Below are 26,975 nucleotides of genomic sequence, written 5' to 3'. Positions count from 1 at the left end.
ACTAGGTCACCTGGTCAAATCAAAGGAAATAGCTTGTTAACACCCTAGAGGTCACATTTATGACTGTAGAATGTTAATTTTGTTGATCTTTAGGTCAGGTTGGAATCTGGGTCATGTGGGTCAGAAACTAGGTCACCAGGTCAAATCAAACAAAAAGCTGTTTACACTCTGGAGGCCACATTTATGACCGTATCTTCATGAAACTTGGTCAGAATGTTATTCTTGATGATCTTTCGGTCAAGTTTGAATTTGAGTCAAGTGGGATCAAAAACTAGGTCTCCAGGTCAAATCAAAGGGAAAGCTTTTTAACTCTCTAGAGTCCACATTTATGACCCTATTTTCATGAAACTTGGTCGGAATTTTTGTCTTGATAATCTTTGCACACCAATCTTATAACTGACTTTCGGTGACAATGAATGTTACCTACTGGCCTACTTTCTTCTTTTTTAAGATACAGCCCTGAAATTTGGAAGATATGTACAGTTTTGCACACCGATCTTAAAACTAACTTTCAGTTACCATGAATGTGACCTACTGACTTACTTTCTTGTTTTTTAAGATACAGCCTTGAAATTTGGAAGACTTGTACTTTCTTAGTATTTCAGCATCAGTTTGACATTTGATACATGTAGCTCATATTACTAAAGTGAGCGATCCATTGAAATTATTAATAAATTACGCTTGCAAAAATCTTGTGCAGACCAGGGCCTTTGGGCCTAAAAGGTAGCTACACTAATGCTTACCCTATATACACCTCTATCGCCTACCTGGCATGTAAATTTACACCAAAATTTTGACAGAAGTTCACTTTTACTTGTCAGTATTCATGATAACAATTGATTTTTGGTATAACAACCATTATAAATTACAGAAATATGTCTAGACATAATGCAAAATAAAGCAGTCTGTTCTAAGATGAGTAAAATCAAAGAGTGGATTGGTAGACACAGAGAGGGGAAGCAAAATAAATGATTTTATTTCAGTAAAATTCTTACAGTTATATCACTCACTCATTGTTCAACCATTTCTATTTAAATTTTAGTCTTGTATATCTTAGCCTAAGTCTTGTATAATCATTAGACAGCAGATCTGTTGTCCAGTCTCTCCTCAACTTCAGCTTGATTATAAATACCACTGATATTAAGTTTGCCAGCAAAACAAAAAGCAAACTTCTTCTAAAATGATCGGAGGTCTGAATTTTAGGCTATAAAAATGTATACTTGCCAGCTATTAGGAGGTATATTGGATATGCCCCTTGAATCAGGTGGTAAATTGTATATACACAGTATTATATGTAAATGTATTACATGGGTGTAGGGATCTTCCAATGTTTAGTGCTAGGAATGGGAAAGAGTATGGGAGGGAAAACCCCAGTTCCTAAGAATGGTCCACCCCTTAATACAGAACCTATGCCAAGATTAGATAGAGTTTATTTACCCCAGTGACACACAATATAATCAAGCAGGTCTCAGATATACCACACATACTTCTTGAACTCAACTTACCATTCTGATACATGTATATCTGGCTTAACATCATCTAGTACATATTCACTACAGCCTCTCTCTAACAGGTCAATTGTTTGTGACTTACTACATTCTCCATATGATGATACCCAGCATCTCGTTCCTGCAATATTACAAATCAAATACAAACATTGTAACTTGACAGCTTTAATCTGATAGAAAATTGCCAGAAAGACAAATATGATGTAGTAATTCTGTTGGGTCCTGTCTTTAGTGGGTCTACATCCTGGTTCTCACTAAAACTAAAGTTAAACTGAATGTAATTAGCATCAGTAAATGCAGCTTGAATACAGGGAAAGGTAGTGGACCCTGTGGATTGGGTTTTGCATTCAGACAAGGTATCAGAATAATTCTTAACAATTAAATCAAGTTTTTCACTTCACTTTATTGTTTCTTACATTGTATTAAAATGAAATTTACTGTTACTCATCTGAATGAAACTCTTCAATCATTTAGGCAATCAAAAACAAATTTGTATCAAACAACTGAAGCATAAATGGCCTAAAGCAAAAATTATGTGCATACAAATATCTCATTTACACACATGGAAAACATCACCATTATATCAACAAGAGACCCAAATCCTCTGAGGAGTACTTTGGCATTTTGACCTTGCTTATAACCAAGTTTGGTGAACATCAAGTAAGCAGATCAGCTAAATAAAATTGAGGAGGGTCCATCAAGGATAATACTGACCAACTTCAGCAAAGACCTTTCAACCAGTTCATGAGAATGTATTTAAATGTTTTTAGCTCACCTGAGCTTTTGTGATCGCCCTGTGTCTGTCGTCGTCAACAATCTGACTGTTAACACTCTAGAGGTCACAATTTAGGCGCAATCTTAACGAAACTTGGTCAGAATGTTACCCTCAATAAAATCTTGGACGAGTTCGATATTGGGTCATCTGGGGTCTCCCATTGTAAGTCCCAATTTGGTTGAAAACCAGTTTTGGGGACTAGAGGATTGTACTTTCCTGTCCATCATTCAGATCAATTTACACTTTCATATCTGGCCCATGACTCTGCCATCCGTCAAGGAATTTCAGTATTAAAACACAAGGCCCCTACACTAGCTCATAGACTTCGATATATTATATTTAAATTTCTAATTTTAAAATTGTGAATATAGCCAGTCTATATCCTCTGTCCAATCACAGGTGTTTGAAGCTCTATCAATGAAATATATGTTAGATCTCTTTAAGTATTTATAATATTTTAGGTGGGTGGGATAAGGATAAGGTAATGCATATATTTATTGATAGAGCTTCAAGCGCCTGTGGGCCAATATGATAACATTACAATCAGTTCTCTGAGAAAATCTGTAAAGTAGACTGGCATTTGCTACTATTACATAAAATAAAAGAAACAAGAGCTGTCACTAACAGTGACAAATGCCCCTGCAGCACCTTGACCTTTGACGTGGTGACCCCAAAGTCAGTAGGGGTGGTGTACTCAATAAGTACTATCAGCATGTGAAGTTTGAAGGTCCTGAATGAAGTGGTTTGCATGTAAAGTGCCTTCATGCAAAAAGTTAACGTTGGCCCCTGTGACCTTGACCTTCGACCTGGTGACCCCAAAGTCAGTAGGGTTGGTGTACTCATAAAGTACTATCAGCATGTAAAGTTTGAAGGTCCTGGGTGAAGTGGTTCGCAAGAAAAGTGCCTTCATGCAAAAAATTAACATTGGCCCCTGTGAACTTGACCTTTGACCTGTTGACCCCAAAGTCAGTAGGAGTGATGTACTCAATAAGTACTATCAGCATGTGAAGTTTGAAGGTCCTGGGTGCAGTGGTTCGCAAGTAAAGTGCCTTCATGCAAAATGTTAACGTTGACCCCTGTGACCTTGACCTTTGACCTGGTGACCCCAAAGTCAGTAGGGGTGGTGTACTCAATAAGTACTATCAGCATGTGAAGTTTGAAGGTCCTGGGTGCAGTGGTTCGCGAGTAAAGTGCCTTCATGCAAAAAGTTAACATTGGCCCCTGTGACCTTGACCTTTGTCCTGGTGACCCCAAAGTCAGTAGGGGTGGTGTACTAAATAAGTACTATCAGCATGTGAAGTTTGAAGGTCCTGGGTGCAGTGGTTCGCGAGTGAAGTGCCTTCATGCAAAAAGTTAACGTTGGCCCCTGTGACCTTGACCTTTGACCTGGTGACCCCAAAGTCAGTGGGGGTGGTGTACTCAATAAGTACTATCAGCAGGTGAAGTTTGAAGGTCCTGGGTGCAGTGGTTCGCAAGTAAAGTGCCTTCATGCAAAAAGTTAACGTTGGCCCCTGTGACTTTGACCTTTGACCTGGTGACCCCAAAGTCAGTAGAGGTGGTGTACTCAATAAGTACTATCAGCATGTGAAGTTTGAAGGTCCTTGGTGCAGTGGTTCGCGAGTAAAGTGCCTTCATGCAAAAAGTTAACGTTGTGACTAACAAACGAACGAACGAACGAACTAACGGACGGACAGTTGAAAACTAATATGCCTCCCTTCGGGGGCATAAAAATACAAAAGTTGAAATTTTGTGGCAAATTCTATATTATCAGTCTAGTGGCTAGTCTACCAGGCCCCTAGTTCAAATGTCAAGGTCACACTTTGAGATCAAAGGTTAAAATGGTATTAACATGGTCTGTTTTGTGTCCAGTCAATTACTTTGCTATCTATCAGAGGATTAAAATATTCCTTGGCAAAAATGTTTCAAAGGTCAACTGCCTCTTTTTGCTTGACTAGGAAGTGTGTTCACACCTTGGTTAAAGTTTTGATGCACTTTCACCTTTTTAGCTCATCTGAACAGAAGGTTCCCAAATTTATTGGGATGCTTGGCCCCTTTTAGGGGCCTGCTAAGCTAAAGATAGAAAAACCTTCAAACAACTTATTCTTATGAACTGTATGATGGATCTTCATCAAACTTGGTTTGTAGCATCATTATACGGTCCTCTCAAACTTTCATTCAATTGGGGATACTCCAGCTGCTACAGCTAAAATAGAAGTACCTTTGAACCTTTGAATGACTTCTTCTCATGACCCATTTGAAGAATCTTCATCAAACTTGGTTTGTAATATTATTTTAAGGTCTTCTTTCAAATTTCTTCAAATGGAAATGCTTGGCCCTTATTAGAGGTCGCTAGAGTTAAAAATAGAAAAACCTTGAAAAGACTTCAGAACTTCATGATGGATCGTCACTAAACCCTGTCTATAGCATCCTTGTAAAGTTTGTTCAAATTGTTCTGTTTGCTTGGCCACTTTCAGGGGCTACCACAGCAAGAAATAGAAAAAACTTTATGGACCTCTATCAATTTTTTAATGACTGTGCTTGACCCATTTCAGGAACCACCACAGCTAAAAAATACAGAAAATCTTCAACTGACCTCCTAATGAACTGCTTGATGGATCTTCATCAAATTTGACCTGTGGCATCTTTGCATGAACCTCTAATGGTTCTGCTTGATCCCTTTCAGGGGCCATCAAGGTTAAAAAAGGAAGACCTTAAATCTTACGACAATAGATTTTATTCTCCAAACTTGTTCTTTAGCATCGTTGGATGGACCTCTCTGTATTTTTTTTAGACGGTTCTACATATTAGGGACCATCGATAATAAACAAGAGGGCCATGAAGGCCCTGTATCGCTCACCTGACCTACTGACTTAAAGATCATCAAGATTAACATTCTGACCAAGTTTAATTATGATATGGTCATAAATTTGGCCTCTAAAGTGTTAACTAGCTTTTCCTTTGATTTGACCTGGTGACCTAGTTTTTGACCCCACATGACCCAGATTCGAACTTGACATAAAGATCATCAAGATTAACATTCTGACCAAGTTTCATGAAGATATAGTCATAAATTTGGCCTCTAGAGTGTTAACAAGCTTTTCCTTTGATTTGATATGGTGACCTAGTTTTTGACCCCACATGACCCAGATTTGAACTTGACTTAAAGATCATCAAGATTAACATTCTGACCAAGTTTCCTGACGATACAGTCATAAATGTGGCCTCTAGTGTTAACAAGCTTTTCCTTTGAACTGACCTAGTGACCTAGTTTTTTGCCCCACCTGACCTAGATTTGAACGTGACCTAAAGATCATCAAGATTAACATTCTGACCAAATTTCATTAAGATACGGTCATAAATGTGGCCTCTACAGTGTTAACTAGCTTTTCCTTTGATTTCACCTGGTGACCTAGTTTTTGATCCTACATGATCCAGATTCAAACTGGACCTTAAAATCATCAAGATTAACATTCTGACCAGGTATCATGAAGATACAGTCATAAGTATGGCCTGTACAGTGTTTACAAGCTTTTCCTTTGATTTGACCTGGTGACCTAGTTTTTGACCCCAGATGACCCAATATCGAACTCGTCCAAGATTTTATTAAGGGTAACATTCTGACCAAGTTTCATTAAGATTGGGCCAAAATTGTGACCTCTAGAGTGTTAACTAGCTTTTCCTTTGAATTGATCTATTGACCTAGTTTTTTGCCCCACCTGACCCAGATTTCAACGTGACCTGAAGATCATCAAGATTAACATTCTGACTAAGATTCATTAAGATATGGTCATAAATGTGGCCTCTACAGTGTTAACTAGCTTTTCCTTTGATTTGACCTGGTGACCTAGTTTTTGACCCCACATGACCCAGATTCGAACTTGGCATAAAGATCATCAGGATTAACATTCTGACATGGCTTCATGAAGATATAGTCATAAATTTGGCCTCTAAAGTGTTAACAAGCTTTTCCTTTGATTTGAAATGGTGACCTAGTTTTTGCCCCCACATGACCCAGATTCGAACCTGACTTAAAGATCATCAAGATTAACATTCTGACCAAGTTTCCTGACGATACAGTCATAAATGTGGCCTCTAGTGTTAACAAGCTTTTCCTTTGAACTGACCTAGTGACCTAGTTTTTTGCCCCACCTGACCCAGATTTGAACGTGACCTAAAGATCATCAAGATTAACATTCTGACCAAATTTCATTAAGGTACGGTCATAAATGTGGCCTCTACAGTGTTAACTAGCTTTTCCTTTGATTTCACCTGGTGACCTAGTTTTTGATCCTCCATGATCCAGATTCAAACTGGACCTTAAAATCATCAAGATTAACATTCTGACCAGGTATCATGAAGATACAGTCATAAGTATGGCCTGTACAGTGTTTACAAGCTTTTCCTTTGATTTGACCTGGTGACCTAGTTTTTGACCCCAGATGACCCAATATCGAACTCGTCCAAGATTTTATTGAGGGTAACATTCTGACTAAGTTTCATTAAGATTGGGCCAAAATTGTGACCTCTAGAGTGTTAACAAGCTTTTCCTTTGAATTGACCTAGTGACCTAGTTTTTTGCCCCACCTGACCCAGATTTGAAAGTGACCTAAAGATCATCAAGATTAACATTCTGACCAAGATTCATTAAGATATGGTCACAAATATGGCCTCTACAGTGTTAACTAGCTTTTCCTTTGACTTGACCTGGTGACCTAGTTTTTGATCCTACATGATCCAAATTCAAACTGGACCTTTAGATCATCAAGATTACCATTCTGACCAAGTATCATGAAGATACAGACATAAATGTGGCCTGTACAGTGTTTACAAGCTTTTCCTTTGATTTGACCTGGTGACCTAGTTTTTGACCCCAGATGACCCAATATCAAACTCATCCAAGATTTTATTGTGGGTAACATTCTGACCAAGTTTCATTAAGATCGGGCCAAAATTGTGACCTCTAGAGTGTTAACAAGCTTTTCCTTTTATTTGACCTGGTGACCTAGTTTTTGACCCAGATGACCCAATATCAAACTCATCCAAGATTTTATTGAAAGTAACATTCTGACCAAGTTTCATTAAGACTGGGCCAAAATTGTGACCTTTAGTGTGTTAACAAGCTTTCCCTCTGATTTGACCTGGTGACCTAGTTTTTGACCCCAGATGACCCAATATCGAACTCATCCAAGATTTTATTGAGAGTAACATTCTGACCAAGTTTCATTAAGATTAGGCCAAAATTGTGACCTCTAGAGTGTTAACAGTCAAATTGTTGACGACGAAGGACGACTGACGGACGACGGACACAGGGCCACCCCAAAAGCTCACCTTTGAGCACTTCGTGCTCAGGTGATCGTGCTCAGGTGAGCTAAAAAGTTCAAACATGTATAATATGTTTTTATTCATCGATTCTTTCTATATAATTCTAAATGAATTTTAAGTACCTTCTGATTGTTTCTTTCCAGTATAGTCATCTACAGGATTGCAGCCGGTAGGTATTTCTATTTTCCAGCGGTTACCACCATTTTCATGGATTTTCCAGTTGTTGTATCCTGTATTTCATAACATATAAAAGCTCAAGTCACTGATATATTTGTAAAATTAAATTTTTCTCAAAAATATCATTACACTTTTAGAAAACTAGGGAAAATATATAAAATGGTAACATTGACTATATTTCTTCTCTTTTATTTCACAATAACATGTTTCAGCAGTCCTTAAGTATTTGCTTTTAGTTTAGATACCAAAATAGTTTGAAAATATGTTAAGTAGAGAAAATTCCAAAGATAAGTAAAAATTAAATGAAATTATTTATATATATTTCATGTACATGTATTACTATTTACGAAAGATTTATTTTAAAAGGAAATGTGAAACTATTAAACTGATCATTTAACACAACCCTGCAAATGAAGTATCAAATAAGTTCCCACATGGCAATTTCACTAAACCAAGAGCTCTTGACTATTCAAAAATGAACAGATTATTTTTATCCTTGTAGGTGTAGGGGGCAAATAGTTCTGTAATGTGTTGGGGTGATTTTTTTTCTGGTAATGGGAAAGGTGGGGGGCAGTGGTGGGTGGCTGTAATGGGTGGGTAGAAGTAGAGAGATGTATAATAAGGGATACTAAGAAACAATATAAGATATGTTAGTGTGAGAAATGTATACAAATATTTTTTTGTGGGGGATAAGGTGCAATGGGTGGGTAAAGTGGGGGGAGTATAAGGATATTAAACATTACAAGATATAAAATTTAAGTTAGCATACAAAATCTGTGAGGTGGGGTGGGGAATGTACATTAATAAAATACAAGCTGAAGATCAGGTAGAAAATGTAGCAGCTCCAGTATTGTTTTTTTTCTCTTAAATTTAACCTACTTCGTGACCTACGGTAGTTTTAGACCCAAGATGATCCAGTTCAATATTTATCCCAGATTTAATACAGACTAACATTCTAACAATATCTTGTGATGATCAGGCAGAAAATGTGTCCTCATGAGTGTAAACAAGGCTTTTCTGTGATCGTACATAATGACCTAGGTACTGACCTAAAAGAAAAAACAAGTGGATTTCATTAAGACAAATATTCTGACATGTATGACAACCAGGTAGTAAATGTGGTCTCTGGAACACGGTTTTATGATTGACCTAATGCCCTATTTTTTGTGATCGCTCAATGTCCGGCATCCGGCATCCTGCGTCTGTCTGTCTGTCTGTCTGTCGTCTGTCCGTCAACCTTTAGCTTGTGTATGAGATAGAGGCTGTATTTTTCAACTGATCTTCATGAAATTTTGTCAGAATGATTACCTTCATGAAATCTAGGCCAAGTTCGAAAATGGGTCATCTGGGGTCAAAATCTAGGTCACTAGGTCAAATCAAAGAAAAACCTTGTGTATGCGATAGAGGCTGTATTTTTCAACTGATTTTCATGAAATTTTGTCAGAATGATAACCTTGATGAAATTTAGGCCGAGTTTGATTATGGGTCATCTGGGGTCAAAAACTAGGTCACTAGGTCAAATCAAAGAAAAACCTTGTGTACGCGATAGAGGCTGTATTTTTCAATTGATCTTCATGAAATTTGGTCAGAATGATTGCCTAAATGAAATCTAGGCCAAATTCGAATGTGGGTCATTTGGGGTCAAAAACTAGGTCACTAGGTCAAATCAAAGAAAAACCTTGTGTACGCGATAGAGGCTGTATTTTTCAATTGATCTTCATGAAATTTGGTCAGAATGATTGCCTTGATGAAATCTAGGCCAAGTTAGAATGTAAGTCATCTTGGGTCAAAAACTAGGTCACTAGGTCAAATCAAAGAAAAACCTTGTGTATGCGATAGAAGCTGTATTTTTAAATTGATCTTCATGAAATTTGGTCAGAATGATTGCCTTGATGAAATCCAGGTCGAGTTCGAATATGGGTCATCTGGGGTTAAAAAGTAGGTCACTAGGTCAAATCAAAGAAAAACCTTGTGTATGCGATAGAGGCTGTATTTGTCAATTGATCTTCATGAAATTTGGTCAGAATGATTGCCTTGATGAAATCTAGGTTGAGTTTAAATATATGGGTCATCTTTAGTCAAAAACTAGGTCACTACATCATATCAAAGAAAATACTTGTTTAAACTCAAGAGACCACATTTTGGGTCTAATCCTAATGAAAATTTGCCAGAATATTTGTTTCCATGAAATCACAAGGTCAATCATGTTTATACTGTTATGGTGTGTTTCTCAGGTGAGCGACCTAAGGCCATCTTGGCCATCTTGTTTACTGTAGATACCACAGTTTTTAACCTGACCTGGAATTCATAAAGATAAACATTCTGATAAAGTTTTATACAGGTCAGTCAGAAAATGAGGCATCTAGTATTCTACAGTATTAACAAGACTCTCTGACCTAATGACCTAGATTTTGACCTCAAACAGCTCAGTTTTGAACTTGACCTAGCTTTCATACAAACAAACAATGTGACAAAAACTTATGATCATGAAGTGTTGAAAAAGTTGCCTCTAAAGTGTTAACAAAAAATTTTCTATAATTTGACATAATGACCTAGTTTTTTCCCATTTGACAAAGATTTATGAAGATCCAATTAGAAAATGCGGCCTCAAAACCATTAACAAGACTTTTCTATAATTTGACTTAGTGACCTACCTTTTTTATCTTACATGACACATCTAGAACTTTACATTTATTTCACAGGAAGTTTTATGAAGACTTGACCAGTCAGGCGTGTAACTGTTTTAAGTTACATGTATGTAACTTATTTCAGTTACTTTTTCCAGCATTTTATAACCTGTATGAGGGCTTTGTAATATTTTATGATAACTGAAACAAGTTATGAAAGTAAACACAATAACTCAAATGGGTTATAAAATGTGATTACTTGAAACAGTTACACCCCTGACCATTAACAAGACTTTTCTATAATTTGACTTAGTGACCTACCTTTTTTATCTTACATGACACATCTAGAACTTTACATTTATTTCACAGGAAGTTTTATGAAGACTTGACCAGTCAGGCGTGTAACTGTTTTAAGTTACATGTATGTAACTTATTTCAGTTACTTTTTCCAGCATTTTATAACCTGTATGAGGGCTTTGTAATATTTTATGATAACTGAAACAAGTTATGAAAGTAAACGCAATAACTCAAATGGGTTATAAAATATGATAACTTGAAACAGTTACACCCCTGACTGCTGACCTATTGACAAAGTTTTTATCCTAAGATAACCCAGATTTGATTTTTTTCTGTTTTGCTGGGTTTAACATCGCACTGACACGATTAAAGGTCATATGGCGACTTTTCCAGCTTTGATGGTGGATGAAGACCCCATTATTCCATCACAGATGGGAACCTGGGTAGAACCACGGACCTTCCATAAGCCAGCTGGATGGCTTCCTCACATGAAGAATTCAATTCCCTGAGGGAGGCTTGAACCCACATCAGTGAGGGGCAAGTGATTTGAAGTCAGCAACCTAAACCCCTCCAAGGTTTGAAGTTGATTTAATTTTATTGAGACAAATATTCTTAAAAATTTTGATCAAGATCAGAAAGAAAATGTGATATACAAAGGTTTTCAATCATTTGAACTAGTGACCTTGTTTCTGATCCTAGATAAACCATTTGCGAACTCTGAAAAAATTTCATTAAGGGAAATATTCTTACCATGTTTAAGTAAGGTTCAGCCAAAATTGTAACCTGTGTTACCTCTAGAGCATTAACACTTTATTACAGTAAAAACCTTGAAAACAACACACAGCCGACACAGGACAATCACAATTCATAGTGTGTGTGTGGTAGCAGGGGATGTAATGGGGAGGGGAAAATATTTTGTAGTTGGGGTGTTAGGGGCATGTTTGAGGTGTGTTATGAGGTGTTATAATGCTAAAAACCAATATAACAAGCAAATACGTTGAATTGGTATCCCCCGCCGAAAAGGTCTGTGGTAAGGAATGGCAAAAAATATATATATCCGGCAAGAAGTTAAGGATTTACTAAGAAGCAAATAATTTCAATAGTCAAAATCAATTTAACAGAAAATGAATGCTTTTTTTTTGGTTGGGTGAAGAGGGGGGGTGGAGTGGGGGGGCAGCAGGGGTTGATTATAAATATTGATGGAAAATTAAAAATGAAAAAAAAATGGGGGTGGGGGGGGGGAGGGGTTTGGGAGGGGGAGGGGGTGTGACCAAGGCAAGGTGGTGACCAGGTGTGGGTACACAACTTCACATGTTTATAATAAATGTTCATGGAAAAGAATGAAAGAAGTTTAATGAAATTCTACCCATTGGTTAGTTTGTTATGTACAAATCTGTAGATTTTTAAACAATTAAAGGGTAATAACTCTAAGGAAAATTGACCAATTAAAAAAAAACAAGAGGACCATGATGCTCCTGAATCGCTCACCTGTCCCCACATGACCCAGTTTTGAACTGAGTATGACGTCGTTTTTTTCTATTATTTGACATAGTGACCTAGTTTTTGAGCTCATGTGACCCAGTTTTGAACTTGACCTAGATATCATCAAGATAAAAATTCTGACAAATTTTCATGAAAATCCATTGGAAAATATGGCCTCTAGAGAGGTCACAAGGTTTTTCTATTATTTGACCTAATGACCTAGTTTTTGAAGGCACATGACCCAGTTTTGAACTTGACCTAGACATCATCAAGGTGAACATTCTCACCAATTTTCATAAAGATCTCATGATAAATATGGCCTCTAGAGAGGTCACAAGGTTTTTCTATTTTTATACCTACCGACCTAGTTTTTGACCGCACGTGACCCAGTTCTGAATTTTATCTAGACATCATCAAGGTGAACATTCAGACCAATTTTCATGAAGATCCATTGAAAAATATGGCCTCTAGAGAGGTCAAAAGGTTTTTCTATTTTTAGACCTACTGACCTAGTTTTTGACCGCAGTTGACCCAGTTTCAAACTTGACCTAGATATCATCAAGATGAACATTCAGACCAACTTTCATACAGATTCCATGAAAAATATGGCCTCTAGAGAGGTCACAATGTTTTTTATTATTTGACCTAGTTTTTGGTGGCATGTGACCCAGTTTCAAACTTGATCTAGATATCATCAAGATGAACATTCTGACCAACTTTCATGAAGATCCATTGAAAAGTATGGCCTCTAGAGAGGTCACAAGGTTTTTCTATTTTTAGAACTACTGACCTAGTTTTGGACCGCACGTGACCCAGTTTCGAACCTGACCTAGATATCATCAAGATGAACATTCTGACCAACTTTCATAAAGATCCCTTGAAAAATGTGACCTCTGTGGTCACAAGCAAAAGTTTACGGACGGACACATGCATGGACGACAGACGCTGCGCGATCATAAAAGCTCACCTTGTCACTTTGTGACATGTGAGCTAAAAATGACAGGCATCATCGAAGTATGTTGGTTCATATCTATTTCAAGTTTCATGAAATTCTACCAGCTTGTTACAGAGAAATGGCTGCAGACGTGGATTTTTCATTAAATCAAGGGCAATAACTTTAAGGGAAATTGACCAATCAAAAAAAAAAATTGACAGCATCATCGCAGTATGTTGGTGCATGTTTATTTCAAGTTTTACCTGATAGTTACTGAGAAATGGCTGCAGACGGACATTTTTGGGCATTTTTCATTAAATCAAGGGCAATTACTCTAAAGGAAATTAACTAATCAAAAAAAAGACTTGATGGACATCATCGTAGTATGTTGGTTCAGGTTTATTTCAAGTTTCATGAAATTCTACCTGCTAGTTACTGAGAAATTGCTGCAGACGGACATTTTTGGGCATTTTTCATTATATCAAGGGCAATAACTATAAGGGAAATTGACCAATCCAAAAAAAAATTTAATGGGCATCATCGCAGTATGTTTGTTCATGAATGTTTATTTCAAATTTCATGGAATTCTACCTGCTAGTTACTGAGAAATGGCTGTGGACGGACACACGGACGGACGGACAACACCATTTCAATACCCCACTCCTGATTTCATCGGCGGGGGATAATAATTAAGAAGAAACTATGCTACTAAGAAGCATGTCATCAAAAACTTTAACTACTGGTAATATTACTGAAATATTTGACCCCAGCAACCTTGACCTTTCAGGTACCTGACCCTTAACTATATGATGTTTGTCCCTTACAAAGAACAATCTTTCTGCAAGGTCTGACAACAATATGGGCAGTAGTTAAGAATATTTAGATTGTTATAAAAAAACTTAAACCGAATGCAGTGCTGACACCAAGGTGAGTACAACAGCCCTCCTTATTCTTCAAATAGTCAAGCTTAAAATCTGTTATTTAACAGCATGGATCATTTTATTAGAGTTGTTGACCTTAATCATTAATGATTACCTTAATTCTTCTGATACACATAGAAACTGAACTTACCTTCGCTAGCATCTGGGTTCTTTATCAAGTTATTTTGGTATGGTCTTTTGAAATACAGCTTTTTAAAGTCCTCATCCATAAGGAAGTGGAATATTTCATTTGTGTATCCAAGTTCATGAATACATTTTTCTTTCCAGAACATCTGTATGTTAATGACATCTCTCCACTGTTTACAAACATATACACATGACTTTACTATGTCTTTAGCTGGTACCCACTTTAACACTTCACAAATAATTTCATCAGGTACTTCTATCGCTTGAAATGTTTCACCAGAATACTCATTATCTACACCATACACTTCTTTCAAACTTCTTTGTGACTTCCCTGACCCAGATTGATGGGGCATTCGACCCCAAGCTTGACCCATAGCAACCTGATTTATTCTGAAAGGAAGAAAAGACACAAATTTATATAGAACACATAGAATTAAGATTATGATACAGTATGAAAGAATTTCTAAAATACAGCATGATATACAAGAGATCTGTTTGTTTCAGTAATAGATGGAAAATGTCTTTCACAATAGAAAACAGACCAACATTTTCATGACTGTCAATAAACGAGAGCTCATAGAACATGAAATGCCCCCCTTGATGCATTCAGCAGAAGGACAAGGAACAAAAATTACTTGGTCACTGTCACAAAAGCTCTACTGTTCTTGGTCAAAGTGACCTTCACCTTTGACCTATTGACCTCAAAAACCATAGGGGTCATCTGCTGGTCAAGATAACCCTCCCTATTAAGCTTCGTGATCCTAGGCCCAAGCATTCTCAAGTTATCGTCCAGACACATTTTTACTGTTCCAGGTCACTGTGACCTTAACCTTTTACCTACTGACCTCAAAAACAGTAGGGGTTATCTGCTGGTCATGCTGGCTCTCTACTAAGTTTTGTGATCCTAGGCCCAAACATTCTCAAGTTATCGTCTGGAAACGGTTTTACTGTTCTGGATTGCTGTGTCCTTGACCTTTGGTCTACTGACCTCAAAATCAAAAAGGGTAATCTGCTGGTCATGACCAACCTCCCTATCAACTTTCATCATCCTAGGCCCAAGCGTTCTTAAGGAATCATCTGGAAACTGTTAAACTGTTCCTGGTCACTGAGACCTTGACCTTTGACCTACTGACCTCAAAATCAATAGGGGTCATCTGCTGCTCATGTCCAACCTCTCAATCAACTTTCATGATCCTAGACCCAATCGTTCTTGAGTTATCATCTGGAAACCGTTTAACTGTTCTGGATCTCTGTGACATTGACCTATAACCTACTGACCTCAAAATCAATAGAGGTCATTTGCTGGTCATGACCAACCATCCTATCAACTTTCATGATCCTGGGCCAAAGCGTTCTTGAGTTATCATCCGGAAACCATTCTGGGTCACTGTGACCTTGACCTTAAGACCTACTGACCTCAAAATTAATAGGGGTCATCTGCTGGTCATGACCAACCTCCATACCAACTTTCATGATCCAAGGCCCAAGCGTTCTTGAGTTATCATCCGGAAACAGTTTAACTGTTCTGGGTCACTATGAGCTTGACCTTTGACCTACTTATCTCAAAATCAATAGGGGTCATCTGCTGGTTATGACCAACCACCCTATCAATTTTCATGATTCTAGGCCCAAGCATTCTTGAGTTATCATCTGGAAACGGACTGGTCTACATACCGACCGACCGACATCTGCAAAACAATATGTATACCCCTCCTTCTTCGAAGGGGGGCATAAAAAAGTTGGAATAATAAGAACAAAGACATAAACATTTACAAAATGGGCAACAGTTTTAAGACAATTTCCATTCTTACTATATGCTAGTTGAGATAACAGATAACAGTCAATGCCACAGCCAACTTTGTGAAAAAGTGAAACAGTGTTAAGGGACATGCACATTGCATGTCATATCATTACTGCGAGTTTAAAGCAATTCCCATTTGAAGTTACAGACCACTAGAAACATCTATATATGGAAAAAGGAGGTCTGAACCCCCCACCCTGACACTTTTGACACTGATTTTTTATTTTTTAATGTTTTCATTTTCCCCAACTGTTACAGTAAAATACAGATATGGGTGGTTTTCAAAATAATGAAGCAAAAGTGTGACATAGGGGTTAAAAATTCAAACTCATTTTTTATGGTGGTCACCTATTTTTTATGATAGCAAATACTTCAAAGTTGAAGGAAATAACTTTAGGAAAGTGTTGAGAAATGCCAATCAGCATATATTTCAGCCTTTAATTCAAAAGTTCAGTGAATTTCCAGTAAGATGGGTGAAAAATGTTGCATGGTTTTATGACGAAGAAATATGTATAACAGTATTTTTTTCAATATAAATGATATGTAATGGGTGTATGTGTTTGGTCTGAAACTTATTTAATCATATGTTTGTGGACATTGGTTTTTAAAATCACCCTTTCTGCACAAATCTGAAATGAAAATAAAACTTTACCTAGAAAAGTTGTTGCTGAATGCAGTATAACTAACATATAATTATAAAACCTATTTTTTTCTCACATTTTGCATGTTTATAAACCACATGCAAAATTTCAAGAATGTCCAGTAATTCTAATTTCTAGAATTGTCAACTCAAAATTGAGTTATTTTACAGATGCACAGGGGACACATACTGAAGATCATGTAATATTCATCCATTATTAGTTTTCTATTCATAAAAAGACTAATGGTAATCAACTTTAGACAAATGCTATTAAAAAATTAGTTTATTCCACAAAATAACTACAAAATCGAACATTTTCACTACAAAAACATGAAAATTCAACAGAATGTAATGCTTTAAATGAAAAATAAGTGACTTTAAACATAACTAACACGTTGAAATCATTTAGTTTACATGAACTGCTTATTCAGAGTAGAAAAATGACAAAATGCCATGCATGATAAAATGGAATAGTAAAATTCATACATACTTTTTAATTTTACTAAAAAGGGTGCACAGGGGACAAATTGTGTCAAAATATTTATTCATAGAATATGTTAATGGTAAGTAAAATTCTTTTAACTACACAATATTTACTAGTGAACATTTACATATGTAGGTAAACTTAAGAGCTTAAGATGCAATAAAATTGATGTTTTCACTTTTAAACTTGAAAATTGGCAACTTCAGAAAAAAATGCAAACAATGAATTTTAAATTGTCCAGGGTTTCTTATATAATGCTAAATTATCAAGTAATGCCTAAATTTTGCATTCACACTGCTAAGAATATAGAACTGCCACCACAAATTACTGGAATGCTATGATAATTGATATATGTAAAAAAAGGGTGCACAGGGGACATCACTTTTGGCTTTGTGAATATTTAACAGTCTGTAATATGTGAAGTTGAACGCTGCTTTTGTATCTATTGTAACTCCCTTTCAAGGAAAATAAAGTAAAATCCCATTTTACTTAAAGAATAAAAGAAATCTGACACTTAACAACTGAAAAGGTGCACAGGGGACATTTTTAGGTGTATAGAAATTCATCAAGTTTCTGAGAAATTTGATTTATTAAAGAAATAAATCATACTGTGTCTTCACAGCTGAAAGGATAAAGATCTTAGAAAAACATTAAGACTTTAGAAAAGTAATAAGGTTCTGAAATTGTAGTGTTCAACATTTTAATTTAGTATTTTTTCCACTATTTTTTGTGAAGGGGGTTCCATCACAAGATGTGAAATCTTGGTAACAATAAGATGTAGGTAATGAAAAAGAAGTATTTTATTTAAATGTGCAGAGTTTAAGTTACATAAAAAAGTCAAAGCTGTAACAATAAAGCATGATTTTAAAAAGTAAACCACAGTTGAAAACTATACTTCATGTAAAATGTCACACTTTTTTGGGTGCACAGGGGACAAAATTGGCTATATAATTTGATATAACTTTAAAACTGCTTGAGCCATCAAGATAAAATTGCACACACTTATTGATTACATTGATTTGGATATAATTTGCTCCAAAACAAATTCTAAAACTGAACTGAATTAAAGTAAGGTGAGGGAGAAGAAAAAGCTTCATTATTTTGAAAACCACCCATATGGGGTAAGGCTTAGAGGGATGACAACTATAAAATATTAGATCACAAGATAAGTCATACCGATAAGCCAAATGAGTAAGCAGGGCTGTTGCCGGCTTCGAAAAAGTGGTCCAACCATGGGATGCGAGTGCAGAAGGCAGAAGAGGGGGGTGAGCACAAGAAAATTTTAAGATTTGGGATGGCTTTAATTGCGTTTTTCTTGCATCTTGAAAGCATTTTCGTTTAAGATTTTCAGTCAATTTCATAATATTTTTCAAGGATAACTATCCAGCATTTGCCAAATTTTAGCAGACTGCTGTAAATTTTGATGTAAGTATTTCAGTTTCTGAGTGTTAGCCAAGACATAGAAAACAACTATTTTGACCCCTCTGTGAGTCTCATCAGGCGGTGGCATCAAGCTTAATGCATGATTAAATCTGATACAGATATCCCCGCTTTAGTTTTTTCATTTAATTTTTTTATGTTTCTTTCTTTTATTTCCCTTCTCTTCTTTCTTTGTTTTTTTTTATATAAAAATACAATTATAGACATAGTATTCAATGCATACATAAACCTGACATTATCATAACTAGTTGTAAGTATTAGATATATAGTAACATAGCTCAGAGCTGCTGAATTCAGCATAGCATTTGGAATTGGACATATGTCCATTCTGAAGCAAGGTTTTAGAGTAGATAGAAACGAAGTTTCCATTTTTGATAGTTGAGATGTATGTCGGCATTTTGTTTGATTTAAAGCAATCATATAAGATTAGTCCAAATAATCAGAAGAAATTAACTTTCGGTTTAAAAGTTTTTTTTATTACGCTGCAAAAAACACAACTGTCTCCCATTTTTTATTAAACATACAGCATGTTTTTTTTTATTTAATCAATTATTTTAAAGATAAGAAATCGTCCTTTAAATCATACCAGATTAAAGATCCATTTAGATAATCGTTTAATTATGATTAATCCAATCAAGCAGTGTCGAGAAGTTTGACACAAAGTGTACCAACGTTGTTTTCACACCACTCTACAGTTATAAGCATTGGCGAGTTAAAGTCAGGATAGCACGAATGGACTACTCCGCTGATCGGGCAAGTGTTTTTTACGTGGTAACTTTACCAAATTGAGAAATTACATCAGGCAAAATTACCTGGATTGACTGGAATTTACCTGCGAATCGTAAAAATATCAAAACATCATGCTGGTAATTTTCCATTCCACAAGCACGTGCGCCCTATCGTAATATCTAGTTTACATCGCGGCTACTTTGAACACAAAAAAACGCGCGTAGTGCATTCATTTTTATACGCCCGTTTGAAAAACGGGACGTATTATGGGAACGCCCCTGGCGGGCGGGCGGTGTCCACAGACTTTGTCCGGAGCATATCTTCTACATGCATGGAGGGATTTTGATGAAACTTGGCACAGTTGTTCACCATCATAAGATGGAGTGTCATGCTCAAGAACCAGGTCCCTATGTCTAAGGTCAAAGGTCAAATTCAAGAATGACTTTGTCCGGAGCATATCTTCTTCATGCATGGAGGGATTTTGATGAAAGTTGGCACAATTGTTTATCATCATGAGACGGAGTGTCACGCGCAAGAACCAGGTTCCTAGGTCTAAGGTCAAGGTCACACTTAGAGGTCAAAGGATACAAGAATGAAAAATTTAAGAATGACTTTGTCCAGAGCATATCTTCTTCATGTATGGAATGATTTTGATGTAGCTTGGCACAATTGTTCACCATCATGAGAGGGAGTGTCATGCGCAAGAACCAGGTCCCTAGGTCTAAAATCAAGGTCACACTTAGAGGTCAAGGATACAAGAATCAAAACTTTGTCCGGAGCATATCTTCTTCATGCATGAAAGGACTTTGATGTAGCTTGGCACAATTGTTCACCATCATGAGACGGAGTGTCATGCGCAAGAACCAGGTCCCTAGGTCTAAGGTCAAGGTCACACTTAGAGGTCAAGGATACAAGAATGAAAACTTTGTCCGGAGCATTTCTTCTTCATGCATGGAGGGATTTTGATGTAACTTGGCACAAATGTTCACAAGCATGAGACGGAGTGTCATGCGCAAGAACCAGGTCCCTAGGTCTAAGGTCAAGGTCACACTTAGAGGCCAAAGGTCAAATACAAGAATGACTTTGTCTGGAGCATTTCCTCTTCATGCATGGAGGGATTTTGATGTAACTTGGCACAATTGTACACCATCATGAGACGGAGTGTCATGCACTGGTCCCTTCTTTTGAATTACTTCCCTTTGTTGTTACTATAAATAGCTTATATTGTAACTTTTTCATTACTAGTCGTAGGGAAAAATCGAGACCACTTTTCTGTAGTACAACATGCATGTTACATCCAATTCTGAGGTGTATTTTGAGCTATCTCTACCTGGTTAGGATTTTTGTATGGACTTGCAATTTTTTTTTTTCTCTCTCTTTAAAGATTAACTTCCCTTAGTTGTTTCTAATGCTCAAAGAGCTAAAAGAAGTGTGTCGGTTATTATGGCATCTGAAGTGATCAAAGCGGTTTAGTTGCCCGAGATTGTCATGGCATTACGTCATGTTTTGGCGCCATATGACACATCACTGTCTGATCGTACTTTCTCGATTCCTTAAATTGTTGAGAAGAAGTCAATAAAAAAGTTTTTTCTTTAATTTTTTAAAAGCGAATGTGCAATATCCCGAATAAACTGACATGTAAATGTGTCAAACCGTGAACGATGGTAGTGGATATCCTACCTCTGTGACCTATTTGCCCTCAAGAATTTCAAAACCACATTTCTATTTACGTTCACAAGGTCACGTAACCTATTCTGCTGCGCTAACAGAAATCTGTTTGCCAAAAATCGTTTTACTCCATGCATTTAAAACTTGTTCAAAAATAATTTAGACTTACACAGCACCAAAACTTTAACCTGAAATTCTAAGTAAAAAGGGGGAATAATTCATGAAAAAATGGTGCCAGAGTTATGCACCTTGTGTCATATGATGTGGGTGATGATGTTGAACAACTATTTCAAGTTTGAATCAAATCCATTCAGTAATAACAGAGATAGAGTGAAAGTGCATCAAAACTTTAACCTGAAAATCTTAAGTGAAATGGGGGGATAATTCATGAAATATTGGTGCCAGAGTTACGGCCCTTATGTCAGATGATGTGGATGATGATGAGGAATAAGTATTTCAAGTTTGAATCAAATCCATCAAGTAATTACAGAGATAAGTTGAAAAAAGAGAAAGTGTAAAAAAACTTTAACCAAGGTGGGGATGCGGAAAGACGCCGACACCGGGTCGAGTAGGATAGCTCTCCTTATACTTTGTATAGTCGAGCTAAAAATGTAAGTGTCTAGCTAGCCGTCCGGTTGCCGGACGGCTAGCAAATCCTCAGGGGATTTTCTAGTGGTCCGGTAATTGATTTCCTAATGAATAAGACATGATTTTATATAGTTTTAATGTTATTTACTTAGATACTGATACTTATCTGCAAACAAAATTTTGTGTAAATACATACTATAAACATTTACAATAAAACACTGCATTAATTAGCCTATAAAACGGAAGTTTGCCGAACTCAATAATGGCGAGATCGACGTGACATCACTTATTAAAATCTGTTCATCTGGATGCTTTTAACGGATCAGAATTTTTAAATTTTAACAACTTTTTCACTGGATTTTCAAAATTAAAACAGTTTTTAAGTACTTTCAAATTTTCATACTGTATTTTAGTATTCAAATCTTTTTTAATGAATAACTGTTTTAAATGACATCTAATGTCAAAAGCGGCAGCGTGATGTTCAAAACTTTAAGAAAAACAGTAGTTAAGCGTTCATAATTAATCCATTTTATTTTGAAATAATTATAGTCAAAATTAACGAATGAACTGCTTTTTTTAAAGCTTTCCATATAATTCTTCAAAAAATATATATAAATTTGTGTTTTAATATTTAAAGTTTAGGCCGTTAGAAAAAAACACATCACTTTTTACAAAGGAAGTGTCTAGGGGTACGGATCCATACCTCTAGAATTTGTTAGGGGTTTTCTAGGGGTACGGACCTCCTTTTTCTAGAGATTGAGGGTTATATTTACATCTTAAATTTATTTTGTTGAAAATGAAATAACAAATAAGACTTAACCAGTATTCACATAAAACTTGGATTTAAATGGTTTACAGATATCAGCATTCATCCGATTGTTTAACTTATCTTACAAAACCCAAATAGCCGAGGAACTCCAAATGAATACACTGTTCCGTGCCTATTAGTTTATTGTAAAATGAATTGTTTATAACAGATAAATGAGTGAATCTAACCCTTGAACATGTTGAATGAATTATATTTGAAATTCAACAGAAAAAATAAATTTGGCATAATAATATGTAGCTTTATTTATTTTGTTATTTAACAAGATATAATGATAATCGGCACAGAACTGATTGTTTGATAATTAATTTAATTAACCCACATGAAGTAAAAGAAACTGTTTGTGAAAACGTCCCTTAATTTGTATCTCATAACGGCTGCAAAGTGTGTGGAAAACATAAATACCCTACGGGTAATTATCAATAAAAATCGTGTGTTTTTTTCACAACATAATTTAACATTATTTTGTTTAATCTTTATATCTTTTTTTCTGCCAGTTCGAATCCTCGTGATTTATTTGGTGTTCCTCGGTTATTTACGTTTCGAAAGAAAATGTAACACTCGGGTAGACGTTAGTATCTGAAACCATTCAGATCCAAGTTTAATGTGAATACTGATGAAGTTTTATTTATTAAATTTTTTATTTTCAACAAAATTTAAAATATAAAAGACCATTAATCTCTAGAAAAACGGAGGTCCGTACCCCTAACAGGCTTGTCTAGAGGTACGGATCCGTACTCTAGAATCTGATTCTAGAGGTACGGATCCGTACCCCTAGACACTTTCTTTTACAAAATAGCATACGGACGTTCGGCGATCAATGTTTTATCATTTCTAAAAATAAAATATCAACGGATTTGTAAACAAACACGATCTCTTGCGTTTAATCGACTGAAAAATCAGATAAGTATTGATATTTTAAGTAAATAACATTTAAAACTATATATAAAATCATTACTTATTCATTAAGAAATCAATTACCGGACAACTAGAAAATTCCCTGAGGATTTGCTAGCCGTCCGGTAACCGGACCACTAGAACGCAGGCAAGGCATCCGGTTACTGGACGGCTAGACACTTCCATAAAAATACTTAGGGCCTATAAAATTAGTGGTCCGGTTACCGGACCCTAGCCACTTCCATTACTGAAAGGAAAACTAAAGTGAGATTACGAGGGGAAAACAGAAAAATAAAAATCTCATAATCTTTAACGCAACATCTAAGGATGTTCCAGGCTTCTACTCTACATGAACTACATGAATCTACATGAATCTTACAATATATTTAATTCACACTTGAATAGTTGGTGTTTATCTGGCTGTTAAATGTCCAAAAAAAGTTGCGAAATTTTCTTACAGACGCTTGGTTTCTCATTATTTCTGTCATCAGGCGCTTGAAATTCTGAACGAAAAATCTTGATTGTTGGAGATGGAACTACATAATTTTAGGTGTTGTGATGCTAACTTTGAGAAAAACAACAGAAATAATGATGACGGCCTATCGACATTTTCATCAGAAGAACAAGTAAAATGTTTAGATTTTATCCTTTTTCTTTCAGCTGGCCATGATATTATTTGTCATAGGTTTTCGTGACCACGATATTTCTGAGAAGTGAACAAAACTGTATCTGACAGTGAACTTGCCTATTCCGAACCAGTCTGTAAATTGACTCATTTCCAAGTTTTTCAGCAGCCGTCGCGCATACGTCAAGAAAAACCGTTAGCTATGTTTTGGTTTTATACCTAATGCATTAAACTTGATAATTAATTGCTGGTAAATGATCGAGTTATTCTTACATAATCCATATTTGCAACATTGTCCAAATGCTATATTTTTCTTATGTGGAAACAAAAATGTCAGATTCAAAGAGTGCTTGCGTTCTAGTTTTTTAATGAAATGAAGCGGAAGGGAGATTAAAAAGAAGGAAATTTTATGCTCTTTCCAGTAATATATCCCACATTAAAAACAACTTAACCATTGAGATGCCTAAAGAGGAAATATAGAAGACATACATTGTGCCTATTCCGAATCACACAGTTTCAGTTCTGTTCTGCTGCACATTGTTTAAAGATTGCATAAAAAATATCGATTCAATGTGACCAAAATATTAATTTATGTTATTATTTTTACCCATGGCCAGATGTTAAAGAAAAAGGCGGAGGTATTATTATACAATGTGACTATTTTATTCACATGAAGGACAAGACCGCCCACATGACTGTTTTAAAACAGAATATTTCAATAATGCCAGAGAAGGATGTCATGCCTATCGTTTTAGTCATTTAATTGGCTTTTAATGCGATTATTTCTATTCCTGATATAAAATAATTTCAGTTTTCGATTCAAGATGGTAGTTTTATGTTATTGTGGATAGTAGTAAGAAAACCATTTAAGGTCATTTGTGGTGATTCGGAATAGGCGAGTATGACCCAGACTACGCACAGTACCACTACCAGTCAGATCAATTACAGAAATCTGTTACAAACAATGTTTTGTTTCGAATTTCTTTTCACATTATTTTAATTGTGACATATTTGTCTAGCATTAATGATGAAATTTATGTTTAAAATATAAACTTGACGAAGTAAAACGATAAAAAACTAAAAACTGGTTCGGAAAGGGCAAGTTCGCTGTATTGATACTCGAAATTATCTCACTAATGAGCAAAAATTATCGGGGTTGTGTGTGCGCGCTTGATGTTAGATGTTAATCGCGCGATCTGTAGTCCAAGAGCACGTTTGAATGTATCGATTTTGGTACAAGTTACAACTGAGTCCGGTAATGAGTTCTAAAGTAAACCCTGGGAGAGAAAATACCAAGGTCCCTACTGGGACCTCGAGATCTGTAGGCGGACACTCAAACACGTCGCTAAAGGGTTAACCCAACAGCAAGGCTGTTGGAAGTGGCCTATAAACCTACTATCACTACACTTCTCCCCCCTTTACTTTTCAGAGCTTACCAGCTCTCCAGAATGACACTCCATGCACACTGCATGAGTCCATCAAACACTTCTGACACCATTAAAGTAAATCCTGGGAGAGAAAATACCAAGGTCTCTACTGGGGCTCGAACCCCGGACCTCAAGATCTGTAGGCGGACACTCAACCATGTTGTTAAAGGGTTAACCCAACAGCAAGGCTGTAGGAAGTGGCCTATAAACCTACTATCACTACAGTTCCAATCGCGGATGGTTTTAGGCACAAATAAGTTTTTGTATATGTCTGTATTACTTGTCACTTCTTTGATTGATTTAGAGTTTGATCGTCGTTGTTGCATCATCAGCAGGGACAGCCACCAGGCGATCTTGTGTAGGAATGCCAGGCGCTGCTTGTAGACGCTTATCACTGTTATATAAATGAAATTATCGGATATCTAAGTAAGCGTCTTGACAATATTTATTTTCGTTTTGGACGGTGATTCGCAACTGCGGAAATGGAGAGAAAAATTAGTTTCTTTCAGCGAAAAAGGACCAGGGAGACCAGGAAGGTCTAATACGGGGAGTAGACACTCCATATCAGTCAATACATAAATCTGTGTTATCCTGTCGTCCATACCTGTACATATCGATCAGCCGTTAGCGATCGATATTTTGTTCATAGGATATTGGGTCTGAAACTGAATGGTTTCCATTCAGTCTTATCACTTGCTCAAATTACATGATAATTAGCTAAGCGGTCAGCCTCCCTGGATGTTGTCCCTAAAGAGCGCAATAAATCACAAGTCATACTGATCTGTAAGGTGCCTGATAGAAACAACTAATGGAGAAATAAGAGTTTAGTGTTTTATGAATATACCTGCTGATTATTAATGGTCAGTTTATTGCCTCTACCCTGTTATCAGTTACATGCTAGATTAGAGGCAAAGATCAGATTCAGCTGAGGTTTTAACCAGTGTCCTATAACTGATTATTTAACGTAAGTATCTCACATGAATATTTCACTATGTAACTTCAAAAATTAAAATGTCAACAGAAAGCTGACACTTTCCTCACGCAAAAGGTGTAGACTATAATCATAGCAGTAATTCTAGTCATTATTGTTAAGAAACATTATTTTTGCTCATAGAGCATGTAGAGAATGACTCAAACAGGATTGATGTATAAACTCTAACAATTAATTAAATCGTAAATCTGATATGTTAATATATAACAGTGTATGTAAAATATCATTAAACACTGCACTGAAATTAAAAAAAAAAAAGCCGACAATGAAGTGATTCCGACTCCAAACTTTCTGAAAAAACTTCAGAAAAATATCCTAAGTTTAACACACTTTTAAATGGTGAAGAACATACAATGTAGTAATATGATAAAAAAAATAATTTCAGGCAACAGTTTACAGTTACGACTTGCTAAATTTATCAAAATATGTCATAAAATCTTTGATCTAAATACCCTGAAACTACAAGGCAATTAGCATATAAAAAAAACGACATATTCTCACTGGGTAAAACAAGTTTAGATTTTGCCATTTTCACAAGGCAAAATGTAACATTAAAGTAGATATTTTCTATTCAAAAACAGATGCAGGCAATAATTTCATGGTAGAACTTGCGTTTCCAACAAAAAAATACAAAAATTAGTTTTCAAGACTTTCACTGAAAAGACGATTT

General features: G+C 36.1%; 2 protein-coding genes across 3 annotated transcripts in view; one reads left to right on the top strand and one right to left on the bottom strand.

Annotated features, from left to right (window-relative positions):
• Positions 1–1,481: 1,481 nt before the first annotated feature.
• Positions 1,482–23,752, bottom strand: LOC123530019 (F-box only protein 6-like). Of its 2 annotated transcripts, none has more exons than XM_045310705.2 (4): positions 23,642–23,752; positions 14,194–14,579; positions 7,728–7,835; positions 1,482–1,629 (listed from the first exon to the last, which is right to left on the bottom strand). In XM_045310705.2, exons 2-4 carry the CDS (start codon positions 14,561–14,563, stop codon positions 1,502–1,504), a joined length of 606 nt encoding a protein of 201 aa, XP_045166640.2. In that variant the 5' UTR covers positions 14,564–14,579; positions 23,642–23,752; the 3' UTR covers positions 1,482–1,501. The 2 variants fall into 2 exon arrangements, with proteins under 2 accessions (XP_045166640.2, XP_053373665.1); XM_053517690.1 differs by lacking the exon at positions 23,642–23,752 and adding an exon at positions 19,141–19,258.
• LOC123530009 (protein farnesyltransferase subunit beta-like) overlaps positions 23,752–26,975 on the top strand; it is a 39,011-nt gene continuing 35,787 nt past the window's right edge. The window contains exon 1 of the mRNA XM_053524111.1: positions 23,752–23,888. Coding sequence (XP_053380086.1) covers positions 23,793–23,888 — 96 coding nt within the window. The 5' untranslated portion in view covers positions 23,752–23,792. The remainder of the gene's footprint in view (positions 23,889–26,975) is intronic.

This window comes from Mercenaria mercenaria, chromosome 1, assembly GCF_021730395.1.
Source record: "Mercenaria mercenaria strain notata chromosome 1, MADL_Memer_1, whole genome shotgun sequence".
Taxonomy (NCBI): domain Eukaryota; kingdom Metazoa; phylum Mollusca; class Bivalvia; order Venerida; family Veneridae; genus Mercenaria; species Mercenaria mercenaria.
This window is presented reverse-complemented; position numbering and strand designations above follow the sequence as displayed.

What these genes read in the sequence shown, in the direction of transcription:
- LOC123530019 (XM_045310705.2), bottom strand. Translation starts at nt 14,563, where the DNA reads ATGGGTCAAGCTTGGGGTCGAATGCCCCATCAATCTGGGTCAGGGAAG. An exon ending in GAACCCAGATGCTAGCGAAG is followed by an intron (nt 7,836 to 14,193) that starts GTAAGTTCAGTT and finishes TATGAAATACAG; the next exon opens with GATACAACAACTGGAAAATC. An exon ending in TGGAAAGAAACAATCAGAAG is followed by an intron (nt 1,630 to 7,727) that starts GTACTTAAAATT and finishes GTAATATTGCAG; the next exon opens with GAACGAGATGCTGGGTATCA.